Below are 19193 nucleotides of genomic sequence, written 5' to 3'. Positions count from 1 at the left end.
GATACTTAAAGAGAAGCATCATCTCAAACCGGCAAATCATTACTTAGCGCTTCTTAAAGCTTTGACTGAGAGAATCAACAACCACTGAGACTTTCCTGACAGCTATTCATAATCTCCCAGAAGAAGCTGACAGAGAGCTTCTCTCAAACGACGGGACCCGGAATGAAAATGCTTCTAGCCAGCAAGTGGGGTGCTTTTACTGTGTGGACACTGTGAGGTGAGTGCTCTGAACACACGTTTTATGGGTTCATCTCCTTCCGGCTTCTTCCCCTCATCTTCTCTTGGTCCTGCTTTCTGCTTATTTATTTTCTTCTCATTATATTATGTGTACTTCTATAAAACACCTTAAATCCTTGTGAGAACATGGCTGGGTATACATCGTAGAAGTCCCAAGTTAAAATAAAATGTATTTTTGAAACAAAGTACCTTTACAATTTGGATGGGTTTTTTTTCCCTATGAGGATGACTTCTTGACCTAGTGCTATTAAGGAAGCTCAGCAAGACCTGTTATTCCCGACGGTGCCCCTTTTTTTTTTTCTTTTTTTAAAGGAATAACTGGAGATATGAACTGAAGCATTTTGCTTGGGGTAATCCTTGAAAACTATCCTGTGTGCTTTACCAGTTCATTATAGGGGCATTTCCCTAAAGAACGTGGTGGCTCTTTCAGTGACTTTATTTGCCGTCACCATGGCATTCCATAAGAAATAACGAGTCTCTTCATTCCTTGCAGTTTCCCAAACACCATTCTAAGAGCCAATTCTTGTGCTGGCTGTACGTCCGCATACCATCGCTCATGCCTACATGCAGCCACGGGGCGAATGAGGTGCATTTCGAAGTGTAAATATGACTTCGAGATCAGAATTTCTTTCACCCGTATTAGAAAATTACCCCAAATATGCATACCAGTTAAACACAGCTGTCTGTCACATGTCCGACACAGCAAAGATGTCTTGTTTGTCAACGAGAAGAAACCCCCACTGATCAAAGCCTTTCATGAATTAATACCTAACCTGGCCATTTAAAATTGCCATTTGTAGAGACATTCTGGACCCGAACTGCAGGGAACAGTCACTAGGCAACACTAACAAAATAGATTGGTCTTGGCAGGAGAAACAAAAGGAAGACCCAAATTCCATTTATCTAGAAATAAGATGTCCACAATAGTCATCTGACGAGGGAAATCGCACCAGGTTATAGGAAGCTAATGTTCTTGCGTTCCAACAAAAAGATCCCATAACTTAGAATCCGTGACCTCTTCTAGAAGAAACAAATAAACACTTGAAAGTGTTCTGGCTGGTCAATACAACCCACAAAATTGAAGAGGAAAAGAGTCCTTGGCTTTTCAGCCGTCGAGAGAGGGAACCCGGGGCTCAGCACTAGAGGCCCCTCCGCCCTGGACCAGGAGGAGGCAGAGGACGGGGAAGCGGGGGGGAAGGGCGTGGAATTTCCTGAATGAACAGCAGGGCGTGACCACAGCCCCCGAAATGGAAAACTGCGGGCGGCTATGTATGGGGGGGGGCGGGGGCGGGGGCGTGTTTTTGTCTAATTTGAGATTAAAACGTTCAAGAGAACTTTCTGAATAACACCACCCCTTTACGGTTACTTAAAGATCACGATGACACAGCATGCTAACGTAAAACTAGTCCTAACAGTCTTCTTACATTGTTCCAAGAAACAGGGATCAGTCGTTCCTTACAGGAAATATAATGTTACAGTTCTTAACACTTTGTATAACTGAAATTCTAATGTACAAAAGACAGCAAAAAGCCCAATTAAGGAAATAAAAGGGTGGCACAAGAATCCATCACAATGAAGACATTAAATTATTTCTCGGTGGACAGCACCTGGGGCGATCCCTGGCCTCCGGTTTTCTACATTCAATAGTGCCACGCCTTGATGGCAGTTAGAAAGTGATACTGGGAACGCTGGCCTATGTAGATTCTCTCTTGGATCTGTTTGAAGGAGACCCACTCGACCATACTCACTGCTGTAATGTCCCCATGGGGTCAGGCACTCCCGGTTCCTAAGCTGGGGTACACTCCCCACCCCAACTCTAAACATCAGTGTTGCCCAGAGCTCTGCTATTAATGCTTTCCCCACTCATTCACTGGCCGTCTGCACGATCTCAATCACTCGTGCCTGTGAATTAGTGTGAGAGATATTGGCTCCCACAGAGCCTACCAGCCTGACTTCTCTTCCAAAGGCTGACCAATGTATCCAATTGCAGCAGTAGATTGCTACTTTCATATTCCAAGCACCCTAAATTCAATAGGTTTAAATTAGATTCACTCTCTTCCCCCACAAACTTTTCTTCTTATACTGTATTCTATAAATGTGGACGCCATTATCAGGTACTGTCTCTTCCACTACCCACATCCCTGCCCACCCATCCAATTAATCAAGTTTGCTCATTTTCAGGACAGTTCTTTAAAATCCATTCTCTTCCCTCTGTCCCGCTTGCTGGCGTCTTGGATCTGGTCCTCAGCATCTCTTGCCTGGTTCATTGTGATGCAGCCAGTTTCAAGACTCTTCCTCCTCAATTTCTATTTATTAGAAGTACATTTTCAAAACACAAATGGCCAAATAGCTCCCCTCAGAAGCACCCCATCACCTGTTGTGATTTCTCATCTCCCTGGTGCACAAGCCCCACATGATCCCTGGGACTGCGCATAGAGTGGATCTTACTTTAATCTAATGATTAGGTTACATTAGCTGGCACAGCTGACCTTATGATAGGGACATTATCCAGGTAGGCCTGACCTAATCAGGCCTCAGCCCTTAAAAGCGGAGAGTTTTCTCCAGCTCATAGCAGAAGTGGGGTTGGCAGAGAGATCTGAACGTAGAGGGCTCTAAGGTGAGTGAGGTTCTCTGTTGCCAAGATGGAGGGAGACTCACAGACTGGACAGCCAACTCGGGAGCCCCAAGTGGTCCCCAGCTGACATCCACCAAGACAGTGGGGACCTCAGTCCTACAACCAGGAGGAAATACACTCTACCAACAGCATCAAAAAGCGTGAAGATGCATCTTTCCCTAGACCAGCCTCCAGACGAAGATGTAACCAGTGCACTACACGATTTTCTGCTCTATAAGACGCTGAGCAGAGGACTAGCCAAAAAATGTGAGATGATAAATACGTGCTGTTTTAAGTGTCTAAGTTTATGGTAATTTGTTACACAGCAGTAGAAAACCAACATATACAAACAATACCCAACCTTGTTAGCAAGTCGAGCCCACCCTCCCTCATGGGCCCTTGGTCTTCCTTTCCAGCCTCAGCTGCTACTGACACTTCAAATTCTCCCTGTGCACTTTTCACATCTCCTTATCTGCCCAAATTCTAAAGAGAATTATGTAAATATCCTGAGTGTAATTAGAATTATTCTGGAAATATAAAAATAAATAAATAAGGGAATGCCGCTTGACTTAAATATCACTGCAGGGAAAGCCAGCCAACATATCCTAATAATAAATATCTATCTGCCAAAAAGTGATTGGACACGTGCTTACCATTTTTAACAGCATGAACCAGTGTTGAGGAATCTTTGCTTGTAAGGAAGTATTTACAGACAGCTAAAGCTCTGGAGTCATGCTTTTTTATACATCAGCCCTATTTCAAAACCTAGATCCTAAAAAAGAAAGAAGAATCCAAGAAACGTGCCTCAAACAGCCACTCCCAATTTCTTCAGGCAAGAAAGTTCTCTGCAACAGCAGAGGATCCGTCCCAGCATGAAATGGAAGTGAGTTGAGTAGATTTCCAACTCTTTCCTTTTTCTGAGTGGCTCCTATTGTGTCCCTAGTTATTTTATTAAAACCCAGCACATCACAAAACTCCTAATAGGGTAAGAGTCAGACTCCCCTGTTCTCTACTTGCTACACAAGGGCGAATACAGGATGACCTGCGCTTTATAAGACACTTAAAACCGAATAGTAAAGAAGCCTCTTCGAATACACTACTCAGAGTTGTTATGAAAGAAACCGGAAAATACAAAGAATCAAGGCTTAGTGGAACTAGAAAGACCATTAAAGGACTTCTGAAGCGTGAAGGAAGAGCTGTGTGACCTCGTCAGACCCCTTCTCTAATACTTTCCTACGCACCTCAAGGAGTTCATCACCGAAGCCAAGGACCACTGCCTCCCCACTCCCCATGAAGTAGGAGTCCGCTCAGGAAAAGAAGCTAGCACTGAAAGCCAGAAATGGGGTGTGTATAATTATTTTCAGAACATATCCAGGCTTGTTAAACACCTACTGATTCTGACACAACAGCAACAGACCCTTAGCTGCATCTTCTGTCTGATCTCAGCAGGTGTAAGCCGGACAGCGTGAGAAAAGCAAATTTCCTGTTTTCTAGGTCAGTGTCTTAGTCCTAACAAGCTTCTAGGTAAAGGGGTGTTAAATCTTAAACACAAGCACAGTTACTTCCCGCTCGTATTCCTGATCGTATTAAGATCATTCAGCATTTCCCAAACTGTCAGATGAATGATTAGCTGATAATGGAAACACTGCTAAAATTCTTTCCAGGTTGGGAAAAAAAACCCTAGAAAGGGAGAGTCAAGATGGAATTCACTTTCTTGCATTTAAGAAATACCTTCCAGTGTCTAATATACTATTAGGTGATAAGAGGAAATCTCTATAAACAGTGTGGAGGCTATGATCCTGTGGTTTTGTTGTTGTTGTTGTTGAAAAGACTTAACATTTTTAGAGCAGTTTTAGGTTTGCAGCAAAATTGAGGGGAAGGTACAGCGATTTCCCACATACCCCCGGCTCACATACATACATGTGCCCAGCCTCCCCCATCATCAACATCCCCCACCAGGTACCATTTATTACCATTAATGAACTTACACTGACACATAACACACCCTAAGCTCCTAGTCTGCATTACAGTTCACCCTTGGTGTTGTACATTCTATGGGCATGGACAAATGTATAATAACATCATTGCATCGACAGTATCCTACAGAGAATTTGCACTGCCTGAAACATCCTCTGTGCTCAACCAATCCACCTCTCCCTCCTCCGACCCAACCCCTCGCAACCACTCATCTTTTTACTGTCTCCATAGTTTTGCCTTTTCCAGAATGTCCCAGAGTAGATGGCATCATACAGTATGTAGCCTTTTTCAGACTGGCTTCTTTCACTTAGCGACATGCGTTTAAGGTTCCTCCACATCTTTTCATGGCTTCATAGCTCATTTCTTTATAGTGCTGAATACTATTCCATTGTCTGGGTTCTAACACAGTTTATTTATCCATTTACTTATTGAAGGATAAAAGCAAACCTCTAAAATGTATGAAGCCATGACTCTGTTTTTATGTTAAAAACCTACCACTCTCTACACAGAGTCTTTTATATTTATATTCTTAGAGACAAGGCCCAGAAGGGTCTGCCTTATGCTTTATAGTGTGAAAGTTACATAAGGTTAGGGAGCCTTTCAAATTAGCCAGTCACTGTAGGTCCAGTAGGGCTCCTGGAACCTGTAAACACTCTCTCTTCCACTCACAACAAGTGAACTCTAGTTTACAGGTGAGAAAACAGAACACTTTAGAGGACGAATAGCTTACAAACAAATGGCAAACCGAGATGCCACCCAGGCTGGTGCTACTATCACATACCGCCTCCCACAGTTTAATATTCTTAGGCTCAAAATTCAATTCTTGGGCTTCCCTGGTGGTGCAGTGGTCAAGAACCCACCTGCCAATGCAGGAGACACGGGTTCGAGCCCTGGTCCGGGAGGATCCCACATGCCGCAGAACAGCTAAGCCCGTGTGCCACAACTACTGAGCCTGTGCTCTAGAGCCCGCAAGCCACAGCTACTGAGCCCACGTGACACAACTACTGAAGCCTGTGGGCCTAGAGCCCGTGCTCCGCAACAAGAGAAGCCACCACAGTGAGAAGTCCGCGCACCTCAATGAAGAGTAGCCCCCGCTCGCTGCAACTAGAGAAAGCCCACGTGCAGCAACGAAGACCCAACACAGCCAAAAATAAATAAATAAAAGAAATAAATTAAAAAAAAATTTTTTTTTTAAATTCAGTTTTTTTAGAGAGTCAACTGAGAAAACTTATTCTACTGTACAACAACTCTCTGGTCTGCTTTGATTCGTGATACCTTGATATATATTTAATTATTAAGACATCTGTACATTATGAGTTTCATAAACACATTTGTAAAAGCCTGGGTGTGAGTGATCTTTTTTACTAAAACACTACATGCCGGTTCTACTGCTGGATGAAGGGATTCAAACTAAAATTAGAGTTCAACATTTCCACTATTCTGTCTTTCATGGACATATTTCGAGCAGTGCAGCGTATTTCGAGCAGTGCAGCATAAAAACTGACAGGGCAAGGACCTAGTGTATAGCACAGCGAACTACATACATTCAATATCTTGTAATAATCTATAATGGAAAAGAATCTAAGAAGGTATATACATATATATCAATATATGTATAAGTGAATCACTTTGCTGTATGCCTGAAACTAACACATTATAAAGCAACAATATTTCAATAAAAATTTTAAAAGAAACTGACAGAACAAGTGTCTCAGCAGAAGTCCCCAGCTATTTAAGAATGTTAAAATTTGACACAGCTGTATCCAATTTTTAAATTAATTTTGAATTTTTAAATGGCCCTCTGGTTACTGGAGCAACTATAGATGCTCTGAGCGTATCTGTCTGATACAGAAACCTTGAGAGAATCAGTAAATAGAAGGAAAATATAAAACCTTGGCAAGAATGATTAATAATACCGTTTCCATGTATCGATAGCCCCAAAGGAAGCTTGCGTTTAAAGCTAATACACTATTAGCCTCGAAATAAGTGCCCAGACTGGCCAAAGTAATTTATTAGTTTATTGCCAATAAATGTCAGGCATGGCATATGTTTTACTAACAAAAAAGCAGGGAAGGAAGCTCTTCAATTTCACTAGGTAACATTTTAGCAGAGCTTTTCTCTCTCCCTATTTCCTCATTGACTTCCCCATCTCCTATTATTTATTTGCCATATCCAAACAGCAAGAAGACTGGACTGAAATATCACTAGGATGGATTTTCCCTTCTTCCTTTGCTGCAGACATTAACATGATCATAGGAATACCACAAAAGGTATTCATGAGCGCAGTTGAATATCTCCTTTTAAGTTACAACATTTTTCAAACTAAGAAGTCCTTATTCACCTCCTTTTTTGTGCCAATCAGACGCTGGACCATAAGGCGTAGGTGGCAGTTAAATCCTGACACTAACTGCTGCCTGTGTGCGCTTCCCTTTTAAACCAGATCAGCTGGTGCGTGGATGCCAGTGTGCGTGTGCAAGCTGGTTCTCTGTAACTATTTCACCGTGTCCCTATAACAGGGCCTTCAACATCACACTGTCCTCCAGGCTTCCTGAAACTACCTCTGTATTTTGTTGGAATGTGTGTGTACACACACACACCACGTACATATTTTGCAGGACTGAACTAGAGTTCACGCCCTCCTCCGACCCTAAGAACCTGTGATTCTACAAGACTTCAGCTCTGTAGTCAAAGAGGTCATGGGCGCTGTTCGTAGGTGGCGGAATTTTGAGACAAGGTCAAAGACACCCACCTCTGAAACTGAAGGTAACAACAATAAAAAAGGTAATAGCAACTTCAAGAGATGATCCACCATGTAGAAATCTTCTCAGGTTATTAACTAACTTTGAAAAGATTTTCTCATCTTGTAGCTGATACCAGTGGTCTTCTTCCTAAACTTCCTGTAGAGCCAAGACTACGTCCGTGAAAAGAAAGGCATCTATTTAAATGCTAACTAAAGGGAGATGCTATTATCTTGAAAAGTATAACCTGTCTTTCATGGGGAAAATGCTGTAATTATGAAATGAACTGGCAATTGATCAGGAAAATTAGAAAAAAAACATCACTGGTGAAAACTGTTTCTCTCCAGAAGGCATGGAGACTATGGCCCCAGTTCAGACTTGCCTTTCCACTTTGAGAAGGATGGTGTAACAGCTGTACAACTTGCTTCAAGTCATTCTATGTTAGGGCAGAGAAGGGAGTTGAGCCTGGAACTCTGTTCCCTTCCCCACTTTGAAGAGCTTCTGCATACCTCCCCAGCTGTTTTCCCCTTCTTACTCAAAATATTGTTGTTTGTCTACTCTCCATGGAGTATCTTTTTTTTTTTAATTAAAGTATAGTTGATTTACAGTGTTGTGTTAGTTTCTGGTGTACAGCAAAGTGATTCAGTTACGTGTATATATACACACCCACATATATATATATAAACATATATATTCTTTTCCAGGTTCTTTTCCGTTATAGGTTATTACAAGATATTGAATATAGTTCACTGTGCTAAACAGTAAGTCCTTGTTGGTTATCTATTTTATATATAGTAGTGTGTATATTTTAATACCAAACTCCTAATTTATCCCTCCCCCCTTTCCCCTTTGGTAACCATAAGTTTGTTTTCTATGTCTGTGATTCTCTCTCTGCTTTGTAAATAAGTTCATTGGTATCATTTTTTTTAGATTCCACAAATAAGTGATATTATATGATATTTGTCTTCGTCTGACTTACTTCACTTAGTATGATAATCTCTAGGTCCATCCATGTTGTTGCAAATGGCATCACTTCATTTCTTTTTATGGATGAGTAAGTATTCCTTTGTATATAAATACCACATCTTCTTTATCCATTCATCTGTCGATGGACACTTAGGTTGTTTCCATGTCTTGGCTGTTATAAACGGCACTTCTATGAACATGAGGGTGCATGTATCTCACACAGTATCTTATTTCATGATAGTACAGCCAAAAGCAAAGCCGTGGAAATCGTTTTGCGAAATTAGGTTTAAGAAGTATTGAGAAGGTAACATCCTTTCCACTGACTCAGTCTGTCTCCTGGATAAGATCTGCCCATAACCTCAGGGCCCTTTTGTTTCCAGGGGGGAGGCCTAATTACACCACTTCAGGCCAGAGCCAAGTTGCCCCATTTATTAAAAGGAGAGCCCCTTTAGCGTGTCTGCTTCCAGCTGCCAGCAGAGGGGAGGGGAGGAGAGAGAAGGATGTAGGGGTGAAGGGGGGGAAGAAGGAAGGGAGATGAGAAAGTGAACAGAAGAGGAAGCCCAGTGTGGCCTCACTTCCTTCTCCTTTCCCCCAAACTACATGCATAACTAATATAAAAACATAAAGTAGAACTTGAAAGTTCCATCACAAAATTTAGAAACACTGGTCCATTTGATGTCCAGTGCTTACAGAATTAAAACTAAAGTAGATATTTAAATACATTATTAAATAATTTGAAAACCAGATCTTTCTCCTTCTATTTCTCTTTGTGTCCTACTATCTCACAAGTCCACGCTGGCAGTAAATACTGTATTGCGGTTTGTTCTGTCTGCTGCTACAGACTTTGGATGTTTTGATGCCCCCAGTAAAGAGCGTTCTGGAGAAGAGGGTAGGAGATGTGAGTTCTAGCCCTTCTCGGCCCTTTCTGGGCTGTGTGTCCTCTGGCACACCATGAACTGCTCTGGCCCTATTCCTTCCTCAGTGAAATGAGGTAGGAGACAAAGCTATCTCCAGTGTCCCTTCCAGATCTAAGACTGTGGACCCTATGAGGAAGACAATGCCCTATCTAAGCTTGAAGTCTTTGTCTCTCTTGGTTTTCAGTGCCTGGAACGTAACAGGCCCTCAAGAAATACTTTATATCAAAGCCTCTGCAAAATTAGTAAAACTCCTTGGCATCTTTTGCACACTGTGTGATGTTAGTTCTAGGGACTGGAACTGTTGTAAACAAGAAAAAAGAAGGTTCATTAAGACAAATCATAATTAAAACTTGAATGATGAGCTCCCTTGTTAAAAACTATTTCGGTGCCTGCCACGTACAAACCGATCAACGTCCTCAAGAAAATACAGAGATTTGAATGAGGTGCCTGGTGGAGACAACACCTTAAGAGATTTTTGGAAGCTGTAATAAAGGTCCAGTTCTAGGAAGGAGGCTGAAGAAGCTCACTGGTGGCAGAGACTCCTGTCCGGCTTGGCCCTGTGTGAATGAGAGGCTGTGGTCGCTATATGAGGGACTGGTTGCCATCCAACAAGCTGGGGAATGAGAAATGCCTTGGACTAAAGCAGGCAAGAACTTCCCTTGCTTCTGGGGCTGTGGCTGAGTTCGAGTGGACACGAGCTGGCACCTGGCATGTGAAGCAGAATGGTGCCAGGCAGGATGACACCGATTAGGAACTCAGGAGTAGGGTTTCGGTCCTTCGCACCTAAGAATAGCACTTGGAGTAACACGTATTCTTCTTTTTCCCCCAAGATCAGGAACAAAACAAGGATGCCTACTCTTGCCACTTTTATTCAACATAGTTTTGGATGTCCTAGCCACAGCAATGAGAGAAGAAAAAGAAATAAGAGGAATCCAAATTGGAAAAGAAGAAATAAAACTGTCACTGAGTGCAGATGACATGATGCTACAAACAGAAAATCCTAAAGACGCCACCAGAGAACTACTAAAGCTCATCAGTGAATTTGGTTAAGTTGCCGGACACAAAACTAATATACAGAAATCTGTTAAGTTTCCACACACTAACAGGTATTCTGTCTTTTACGTGCTCTTTCCCCAGACCTCAAGTTAAGCCTGAACCCAGGTGTGCGAAGGGGACAAAAGTTTCTGGAGAAGCAGCCACAAGAGAGCAGGACCCTCCTCCGCCGAGCCCAGGGGAAGGTGTCAGTGGCTGATCCATCATCGCCTAAGGCCACAAACAGAGTAAAGGAAGTTAAAAGATTTTTTTCTAGAGCACATGTGAAAACTCTCAGAGGGGGAAGATGCTGAAGGAGGCGAATTTTAAGCAAGTCAACTAGATATAAAAATATCAAGTAAAACCTCAAAGGTTAATCACACGATGGTGAGAACTAGAAAACTTGGATTATTCTTAAACCTGGAAGATTGCTTTCTTCACCAAATAGGTAATGAATACCGACTATGTGAAAGTCAACCACCGTGTTATACGAAGGACAAAGATAAATAGGACACTGCACGCTGGAACAGGTAAAACTACGCGTGCACGTTTCGCTTGTGAAGCCCCTCTGGCTGAACGCAGAGCACGGAAGTTCATTTCATCAAGTCAGCAACACAAAGTAGTTGGAAAATACAACGAGAAAGTCAAGAGTTAAGGGAACAGCGGAGTGAAAAAGCAAACCTGGGGTTTCGGCACTGCATGTCAGAATATTAACACCCGGAAAACAAATCTCCCATCGGGCCTTCACTCCATTTGACAACTGAGAGTGAAGTCAAAAAGAACTCCCCAGGGATGATTATTACCTTTGATAATCACCCCAGTGTGCACTCAGGTTCAAATTCTCTCAGCTTCCAAAACACAACCCACGGTATGGTGATATGCCCCAGGGTTTTACTAGTTTTATTTCTCGACAAATATACTTGTTTTTAACCTTCGTACTATGTAGGGTGTTTACTAGACCATGCCTGCACTCATGAGGGATTATCAGTCTGTTACTTTTTGAAAATGAAAACCAGGAGAAAAGTTTTAACAATTTTAGTAAAAGGGTTTGTTTTTCTTAATCAAACCTTCACGAGGTCATATCTGAACACCTTGGGAAGGCTGAACATTGACTATGTCAGGTAAATAAGCAGGTGCCTGTTAACTGTCCTTGTGTGTAACTGTTCCTATGGTTGCACCAAAGAGTCATCACACAAGGAAACCGAGTTAAAGCCCTGCCATGGTCGGGAGTCCCCGGGGGGCACTGATCTTCAGGCAGGAAAGCTGCTGCTGCAGGACTGGGCCACTCGGTTACAGCACGTGGCAAATGGTCTGATGTAGTAAAGACAAACAGTTGAGCAGAGATCCACTGAGAGGTTAAATCGTAATTTATACAATTACACAGAATCAAAACCTCTGACTTACGTAGCTGTTGAAAGAACAATACTTGCAGTAACAATAAAAATTCTTATTTTTAATTTTTTACAATTACTATTTCTTATAATCCATAAAAGGCAACAGGCGCTCTCTTCAACCTTCTGGATTATGGCAATTCTATTTGCTTTCTAGTCAAGAACTTCTAAAGGGAATCGTAAGGCATTTTAATCATGTAACCTAGACAAGCTGGAAAATTCAGACACTGATTTTGTTTTTCCAACCAAATCCCAGTTAGTGGAATACGTGAAACAGAAGTATGACTTGAAACGCTGATTGAATCACGGGCAAGACAGAGCATTTAGAGATTTTTTTAAACAGTCCCTTCCTAACCAGTAGTCAGAAGGTGACAAAAGCACATTTAGGGGATGGAGTGCAATAAATTCCCTTCTCCTCTCTGGCCCCTTGGAAGCATCTCTGGGTGGTATCAAGAAGTGCTTATTGGAGTGAACGCCACCGTTTCTCCGATTCCGGCAGGATCTGAATGGTACTCCGTCATGGAGCCCATCAACCAGCAGGCCTCTGGACACAGCCAAACCTGAGGGAGGGGGTGGGACAGGCTTTTAAGGTGTTACTGCTGCACTTGAGTAGCTTTTAGATTTGCCCCAATCTGGACGCAAGGGTCTCTCCAGCGTGGCTGAGTCACTGGCACTTCCCCTGGAGTTCCAGGCCCGCGTGGGGTTACCTGGGGCTCAGAAGCACTGAGTCTCGCTCACTACTAAATCAGCAACATGCAGGGCTCAGAGAGAGAGCCCAGGTCTCCGCGCACAGAGGAAGACGGTGGAGCCTTGTGAGAAACACCTGGTCCACCTTCCGTCTCTTTTGCAGTTATGCTCAAGCCTCCTCCACTGGTCAGGTTTCTTGTGGAGAACAAACCGAACTACACCCAAAAATGGCTTAAGATGTTTCTATATGCAGCAGCACACCTATATTAGGAAATATGGACTCAAATTTCAAATCCTGTCTGACTTATTTTCCTAAAACCATATCAGACTAGATAGAATGAAACATTTCTAACTGGATGGTCATCAGGAAATTCACCTGACTCTAATCAGACTCAGATGAGTCCAGGAACCCAGAAGTAATGGGATTGAAATAAATGTGAAATAAACATGATAAGCACTGCTTCCGCTGCTGTGAAGGGGGTACTTTTGTTTATTTTTTCTTTTAAAATTCATGTTCAGGAAATAAACAGCAACAATGATGAGGGACTGGCCATAGGAAGTAGCCTGCATTTTCTAATGGTCCAGTAAAAATGACCAGAAGGGAATGGCAGTATTAGCGATTAGGTTGGCGTATGTGACAATCCGGTAGCCTGCAAACATTGCCCAAACGTGTATATCAAATTACTTGTTGTAAGACCCTTTCTTGTATTTAACTCATAGTAAGATCTTTTTTCTTTTTTTAATTAATTAATTAATTTTATGTATTTTTGGCTGCGTTGGGTCTTCATTGCCGTGCGTGGGCTTTCTCTAAGTTGAGGCGAGTAGGGGCTACTCTTTGTTGTGGTGTGCGGGCTTCTCATTGCGGTGGTGGCTTCTCTTGTTGCGGAGTATGGGCTCTAAGCTCCAGGCTTCAGTAGTTGTGGCTCGAGGGCTCTAGGGCGCAGGCTCAGTGGTTGTGGCACACGGGCTTAGTTGCTCCGAGGCATGTGGTATCTTCCTGGACCAGGGCTTGAACCCGTGTCCCCTGCATTGGCAGGCGGATTCTTAACCACTGTGCCACCAGTTAAGTCCTGTAAGATCTTTTTATATTTTAGATAATCAAGACTAAGAGTTTGAAAAAAAATTACTGAGGAAATGGAAAAACACTGAATGCCACAATGATCTAAGCCTATTGCTAGAGGGAAATTCGAAAACTCCAGGACAATCGGTAAGGTCCTCCCATCAGAACACGGCGGGGCGGCACTGCTCTCAGAAAGCAACTGCTTCTTGTGTCTTGCTTTTCAGGGTCCTGGCTTTCTATCGCTGTAGCACTGCTGGGCAAGGGGAAATGCTACCTTGTGCTTTCAAAAGAAAAGAGAACTATAATGAAGGCATAAAATAAGCCACAGGGGAATAACAGCTAGGCATAGAGAGTTCATTAAAATAAAATGCCTTTTTTGATGCCTTATTCAATGCAACAAACGTTATGCCTGTTATTGTCCCCTGCATCCTGTTCGTAATTCACAACCGCAGGTGTTGGGGGCAGGGGTCGTGGAGGCCATCCTGCTTCTTCATTCAGAGCTTGGTGCCTCTTCTCTCTGTGATCTTAGAGCAGGAAGGGGCACGAGAAGCCACTGGGTCTGAGATTACACCCAGGAGCTGCTGGTTATCAGAGATGCACCTGTGCTTTCTGCTGGACTCCCAACAGCAGAGCACACATCATCACGAGGTTGACAATGACCACTTTAAAACATTCTTTTTCTGCTTATTTAAAATCTGACTTCCTATAACTTCTTCCTAAGTTTTACTTCCGATACGTTAAAAAATGTTATGACATTCAATGACAACCCTTCCAAGTAACTGGAAGTAGGTATCCTGTCTCCTCCTAATCTTGTTTCCATCTTCCACGCATTCTTTCTCGAATCATTTCGCATGGGAAGGTTTCAAACTACTCACCATCCTGTAATTCTCTGCTGAATAAGCTTAAGTTGGAGTTCACTGCTATTATCGTTGGGTACCACTTATCAAGAATCTGCTACATCCCAGACAGTGTAAATCAGTTATCTGCTTTAATCTTCTCAATAATGCCTTATTTCACCCCTATTTTCCTGGTGAGGAAAATGAGGTTCAGAAGATTTAAGAAGTTCCTTGAAATCACTCCCCAGTCTGGTGGCTCTGGAGCATGTGTATCACGTGTGAATTACACAAATGGGACCTCCCAGCAGGGGAACGGGGACGACTCACTACCTTCCACAAACTAGACACTACACTCCCCGGAAGCAGCCTGTGATTCCGAGAACATTCTTGACAGCCACGCTGCACTGCTGGTTCCTGCTGGGTTTGTAATCACCTTAAAGCCAAAGATGAGTTTCACCAGAACTGTTAACTAAGTCTGCCTGGCCCTTCCACCAAACCTATTTCTGTTTTGCACTTGATCTTTAAAAACAGAGAGAAGTTTTACCTCCCCTCCTGCTAAACGTTATCTTGCTACTTTGCTTTAGTGTCCACACCATCCATTTAAGAAACCTGGATTCTGACACATGGGCTGTTCCTTACTTCTAAAGCCCTTATCACTTAAAAAAGTTGTCGAGCTATTTTTGCATGTGTGCTGTGCCTTCATCCAAGATTCAGTTAACAACTCAGTTTTGAGAAGAGTAAAGGCTGAAGGACACCTTCTATAGGACAATGTTTTTCAACCTGTTTACCTGCTAGACCCCGTGTACCTCGCCAGCAAAGCTTTACTTTTCATAGTTTGTATCTAAAAGCAGAGGCATTTTGTTTTTGTTTTGTTTTGTTTTGTTTGGCTGTGTTGGGTATTCGTTGCTGCGTGGGGGTTTTTCTCTAGTTGCAGCGAGTGGGGGCTACTCTTCGTTGCGGTGTGCAGGCTTGCTTCTCATTGCAGTGGCTTCTCTGGTTGTGGAGCACGGGCTCTAGGCGCACGGGCTTCAGTAGTTGTGGCGTGCGGGCTCAATAGTTGTGGCTCGTGGGCTCTAGAACGCAGGCTCAGTAGTTGTGGCGCATGGGCTTAGTTGCTCCACGGCATGTGGGATCTTCTTGGAGCAGGGCTCGAACCCGTGTCCCCGGCATTGGCAGGCGGATTCTTAACCACTGTGCCACCAGGGAAGTCCAGCATTTTGAATCTGCTTTTTCAACTAGCATCTCATTGCCACCTTGAGAACCACGTCACCGATTCACGACCCATTTTTCTTATCCAGCTAGTCGGTGACACACAAACCCATTTCACTTTAGCATCTCCATGTTTCTCTATCTTCTCCATGGCTGTCAGGATGTCAGTAGTGGCCACAGCTTCTTCTGTTGTGACACTGAGAATATTCTGCTGACAAGGATTTGTGTGTCCCAGAAAAAAAGTTACTCTTAAGAATCTGTCCAATTCATGAAACTACCTTATTATAAAAGAAAATAGCTGACCAACATTGCCATGCCACTCACAATCTTCACAGTGACATTAAAAGTAACACTGAATGGTACCCAGAGTTAATTACAAACCCAAAGTGCTGTACTGAAAGACACAGATTAGCTGGAATGAATTTGAAGCACGGGATATAAAATAAATTTAGCAAAAGGAGCAGCATGATGTGCACTGGGGTCAGCCCTGAGGCATTTATTCTCCCTACAGGAAACACTATCAACTTTCTTCTAGACTGTTCTTTAGAAAACTCTGGTAATCGTGACTAGAGGACTGCCAGGGAAACCTATTTATCCCATTACATAAATACAATCAGTAGAAAGACTTGACTCCAAGTTAAGGAAAAAAGCTCCTCTTGACTTCGATGAATTTTTCCGGAAGGGAGATCCACACTGGAAAAATGCAACCTCGTTAAAGGTTACAGAAGTGCTTTAAGCTTCAGAGTAAAACCCAGGTAAAAGTATATTATCGGATCTTCTCATTTCCAGACTAAACATCTAAATCAATAATCGAACACTTTGGGCTAAGAAATTAGCCAAAATCAGAGCCAGCGAAATGCAAGAAACGAACCTGTGCATTGCAAACCTTAGAACATATATTTTATTCCCTTTAGTAACCCACTAATATTTGTCAGGTTAGAGGATAACAAAAATTCTCTAAATTAATATATGGTAGACTGAATCTCTTTTGATCTAGGAGTTTATCTAAAACTTTTTTTCTACATCCCTGCAATCTGTAATAATTTGATAACCCACCCCCACCCTAAATGACGTTATCAACATGAAATGGATTTGAATCTTCTGTTCCAAGAAAAGCACTGGTGCATGAGTGCATTATGCAAACTATAAGGAATGAAACGGGGGCTGTAGGCAGAGAAAGAGGAGACAAATGAACGTGGACCATGGGGGATCAGGTGGGCTTGCTGCTGGCTGTGTCTTGAGAAAAGAGAAACAGAAATGCAAGACCACACACAGATGTACGCTGGCTGCGGAGCCAGCAGATTCTCAGCACCCCGGGCAGAAGAGGGGACCAGTGGAGGCATGTGGTGGGCGGGGCTGGCACAGAGGGATGTGCGGTGCCCATGTAGGACCAAGGGCAAGGGGCTGGAGGTGGGAGAGTAGCTCTCTGAATGAAAATATTCAATCTGAAATGGAATCAACTTGCAAAAAGAGCAAGCTGCTCCCTCCCAGCTTGGGGGAAAAGACGCGGTACGTGGTGGACGGGGCAGACCTGACTCTCCAGCCAGAGTTCACGCCCTGCCTGTGTCCCCGTGATACGCGGGAGCTCAACAACCATCCATCGCCGCCACTCTCAACAGCCTGTGTCGCTCTCACTTGTTAACTTGGTCTGGCCAAACATCTCTGACAAAAGTCATTCACCTGCCCCTTCTCTCAGAAGAATTTTTGTTTTCTTTACCAAAAAACACAGAGGAGCACACCCCTTCACACTCGAGCTGCAATGCCCAACACCACGTGCATTTTAAAAACTACCCATTCTCCAAGCAAGAAAAGGACATTCACAGTTCAAATCATCCTACCGCTCCTGTATACAGAAATCTACAAGTTTCTACCAATTAACAACTTGGCTGTAAGTTATGCAAACAGAAAAGGTAAAATTCATTTCAATGTTAGCTCATAGCCAGGATATTAAAGAACACTTGATTTTTAAGGCCTCCAAAATGTTTTTCCTACCATGGAAAGTATTTGAGATTTCTTCTCCTTCTTTTTTTTTTTTTTTTTTTAAAGACCACATTTTTCTCTTGATTGTAACATTTTGGGGACCTTATAAGTATTTTCAGTAATTTGATCCTCTTTGAGAGACTTCAGAAATAATTTTGTGTTTAGGAACTGGGTCTGAGTAATTTTCCAGAGTTCTGGAAAAACAAAGAGGCATCTTGTATGCTTTATAGCAATATTTCCTAGCTCTCAATATCTGGGACAAAAAAAAGTTTTAAAATATACATTTACCTCTACATCGCAGGTATATTCTGATCCATCCAGAAGTATCACTTTGCACTGCATGCTTTTAGGCTTTTTGACAATCTTTAATGGAGATCGAGATAGTCTGCTGCTAGATGATTTCTGAGAAAGTTTATCGTCTTCAAATTGCTGATATTCGGGCTGTTTGGCAGGTCCGGCGGCAAACTCCTGGTCCTTGTCAGTGACCTGTGAAGAGCAAACAATGGACAGTTTTCATTGCAAGACAGGAAATAAATATTGCATTGCTCAGGCAATAACAGAACACTTTAGAAAAAAGCTTTCCTATTTCCTAAAGGATGAGGGATGTCTGAATTAGGATATTAGGAATGGATATACATATACAAATACTTATAATGCTAACAGTTACACTTAAATAACTTCTGCAGTTTAAATGTACCCATAGGGCCTTATTTCAGTTTGACTCAAGGATTTACATTAGAAGTGCTAAGTTCTTAGCAAATGCCATCAAGATTCCACTAAGCAAAGGAGGGTACAAAAATGGGCTCCTGACTTTTTAAAAAGGCATCGGCTTTCACAGACACAGTGAGAAGACTTATGGTTACTGGAGGGGAAAGGGTGGTAGAAGGATAGATTAGGAATTTGGGATTAACGAATATACACTACTGTATATAAAACAGATAAACAAGGACCTACTGTATAGCACAGGGAACTATATTCAGTATTCTGTAATAACCTATAATGAAAAACAATATGAAAAAGAATTTATATACAATACTGAATCACTTTGCTGTACACCTGAAACTAACACAAAAACAGATAAACAAGGACCTACTGTATAGCACAGGGAACTATATTATCTATAGTAACCTATAATGGAAAAGAATCGGAAAAGGAATATGTATATATATGTATAAGTGAATCACTTTTCTGTACACCTGAAACTAACAAAGCATTGTAAATCAATTATACTTCAACTGGAAAAAAAAAAGGCACTGGGTAGTGTAAGCCTTAAAAACAAATAAAGCATCTAAGATTTAACCTAATGTATTCTGCTTCTTTCATTCACTGGATCCTTCTTTATTCCATGACCCATAACTGTCCCATAAACATACCAGCTATCTTATAAATTGTAAGGCCTACATAGCTTCAAGTATTAATCTTCTCCGTAATTTTACAACTGTTGAAGTTTTTTTTTTTTTTTTTTTTTTTGCGGTACGCGGGCCTCTCACTGTTGTGGCCTCTCCCGTGGCGGAGCACAGGCTCCGGACGCGCAGGCTCAGCGGCCATG

General features: G+C 42.4%; 1 protein-coding gene across 1 annotated transcript in view; it reads right to left on the bottom strand.

Moving 5' to 3' along the window:
• Positions 1-19193, bottom strand: part of EPB41L3 (erythrocyte membrane protein band 4.1 like 3) — a 145541-nt gene that overhangs the window by 71004 nt on the left and 55344 nt on the right. The window contains exon 3 of the mRNA XM_055080499.1: positions 17933-18130. Coding sequence (XP_054936474.1) covers positions 17933-18130 — 198 coding nt within the window. The remainder of the gene's footprint in view (positions 1-17932; positions 18131-19193) is intronic.

This window comes from Physeter macrocephalus, chromosome 19 (assembly GCF_002837175.3).
Source record: "Physeter macrocephalus isolate SW-GA chromosome 19, ASM283717v5, whole genome shotgun sequence".
NCBI classification, from domain to species: Eukaryota; Metazoa; Chordata; class Mammalia; order Artiodactyla; family Physeteridae; genus Physeter; species Physeter macrocephalus.
Note: the sequence above shows the minus strand (reverse complement) of the source record. Positions and strands in the feature narration are given on the sequence as shown.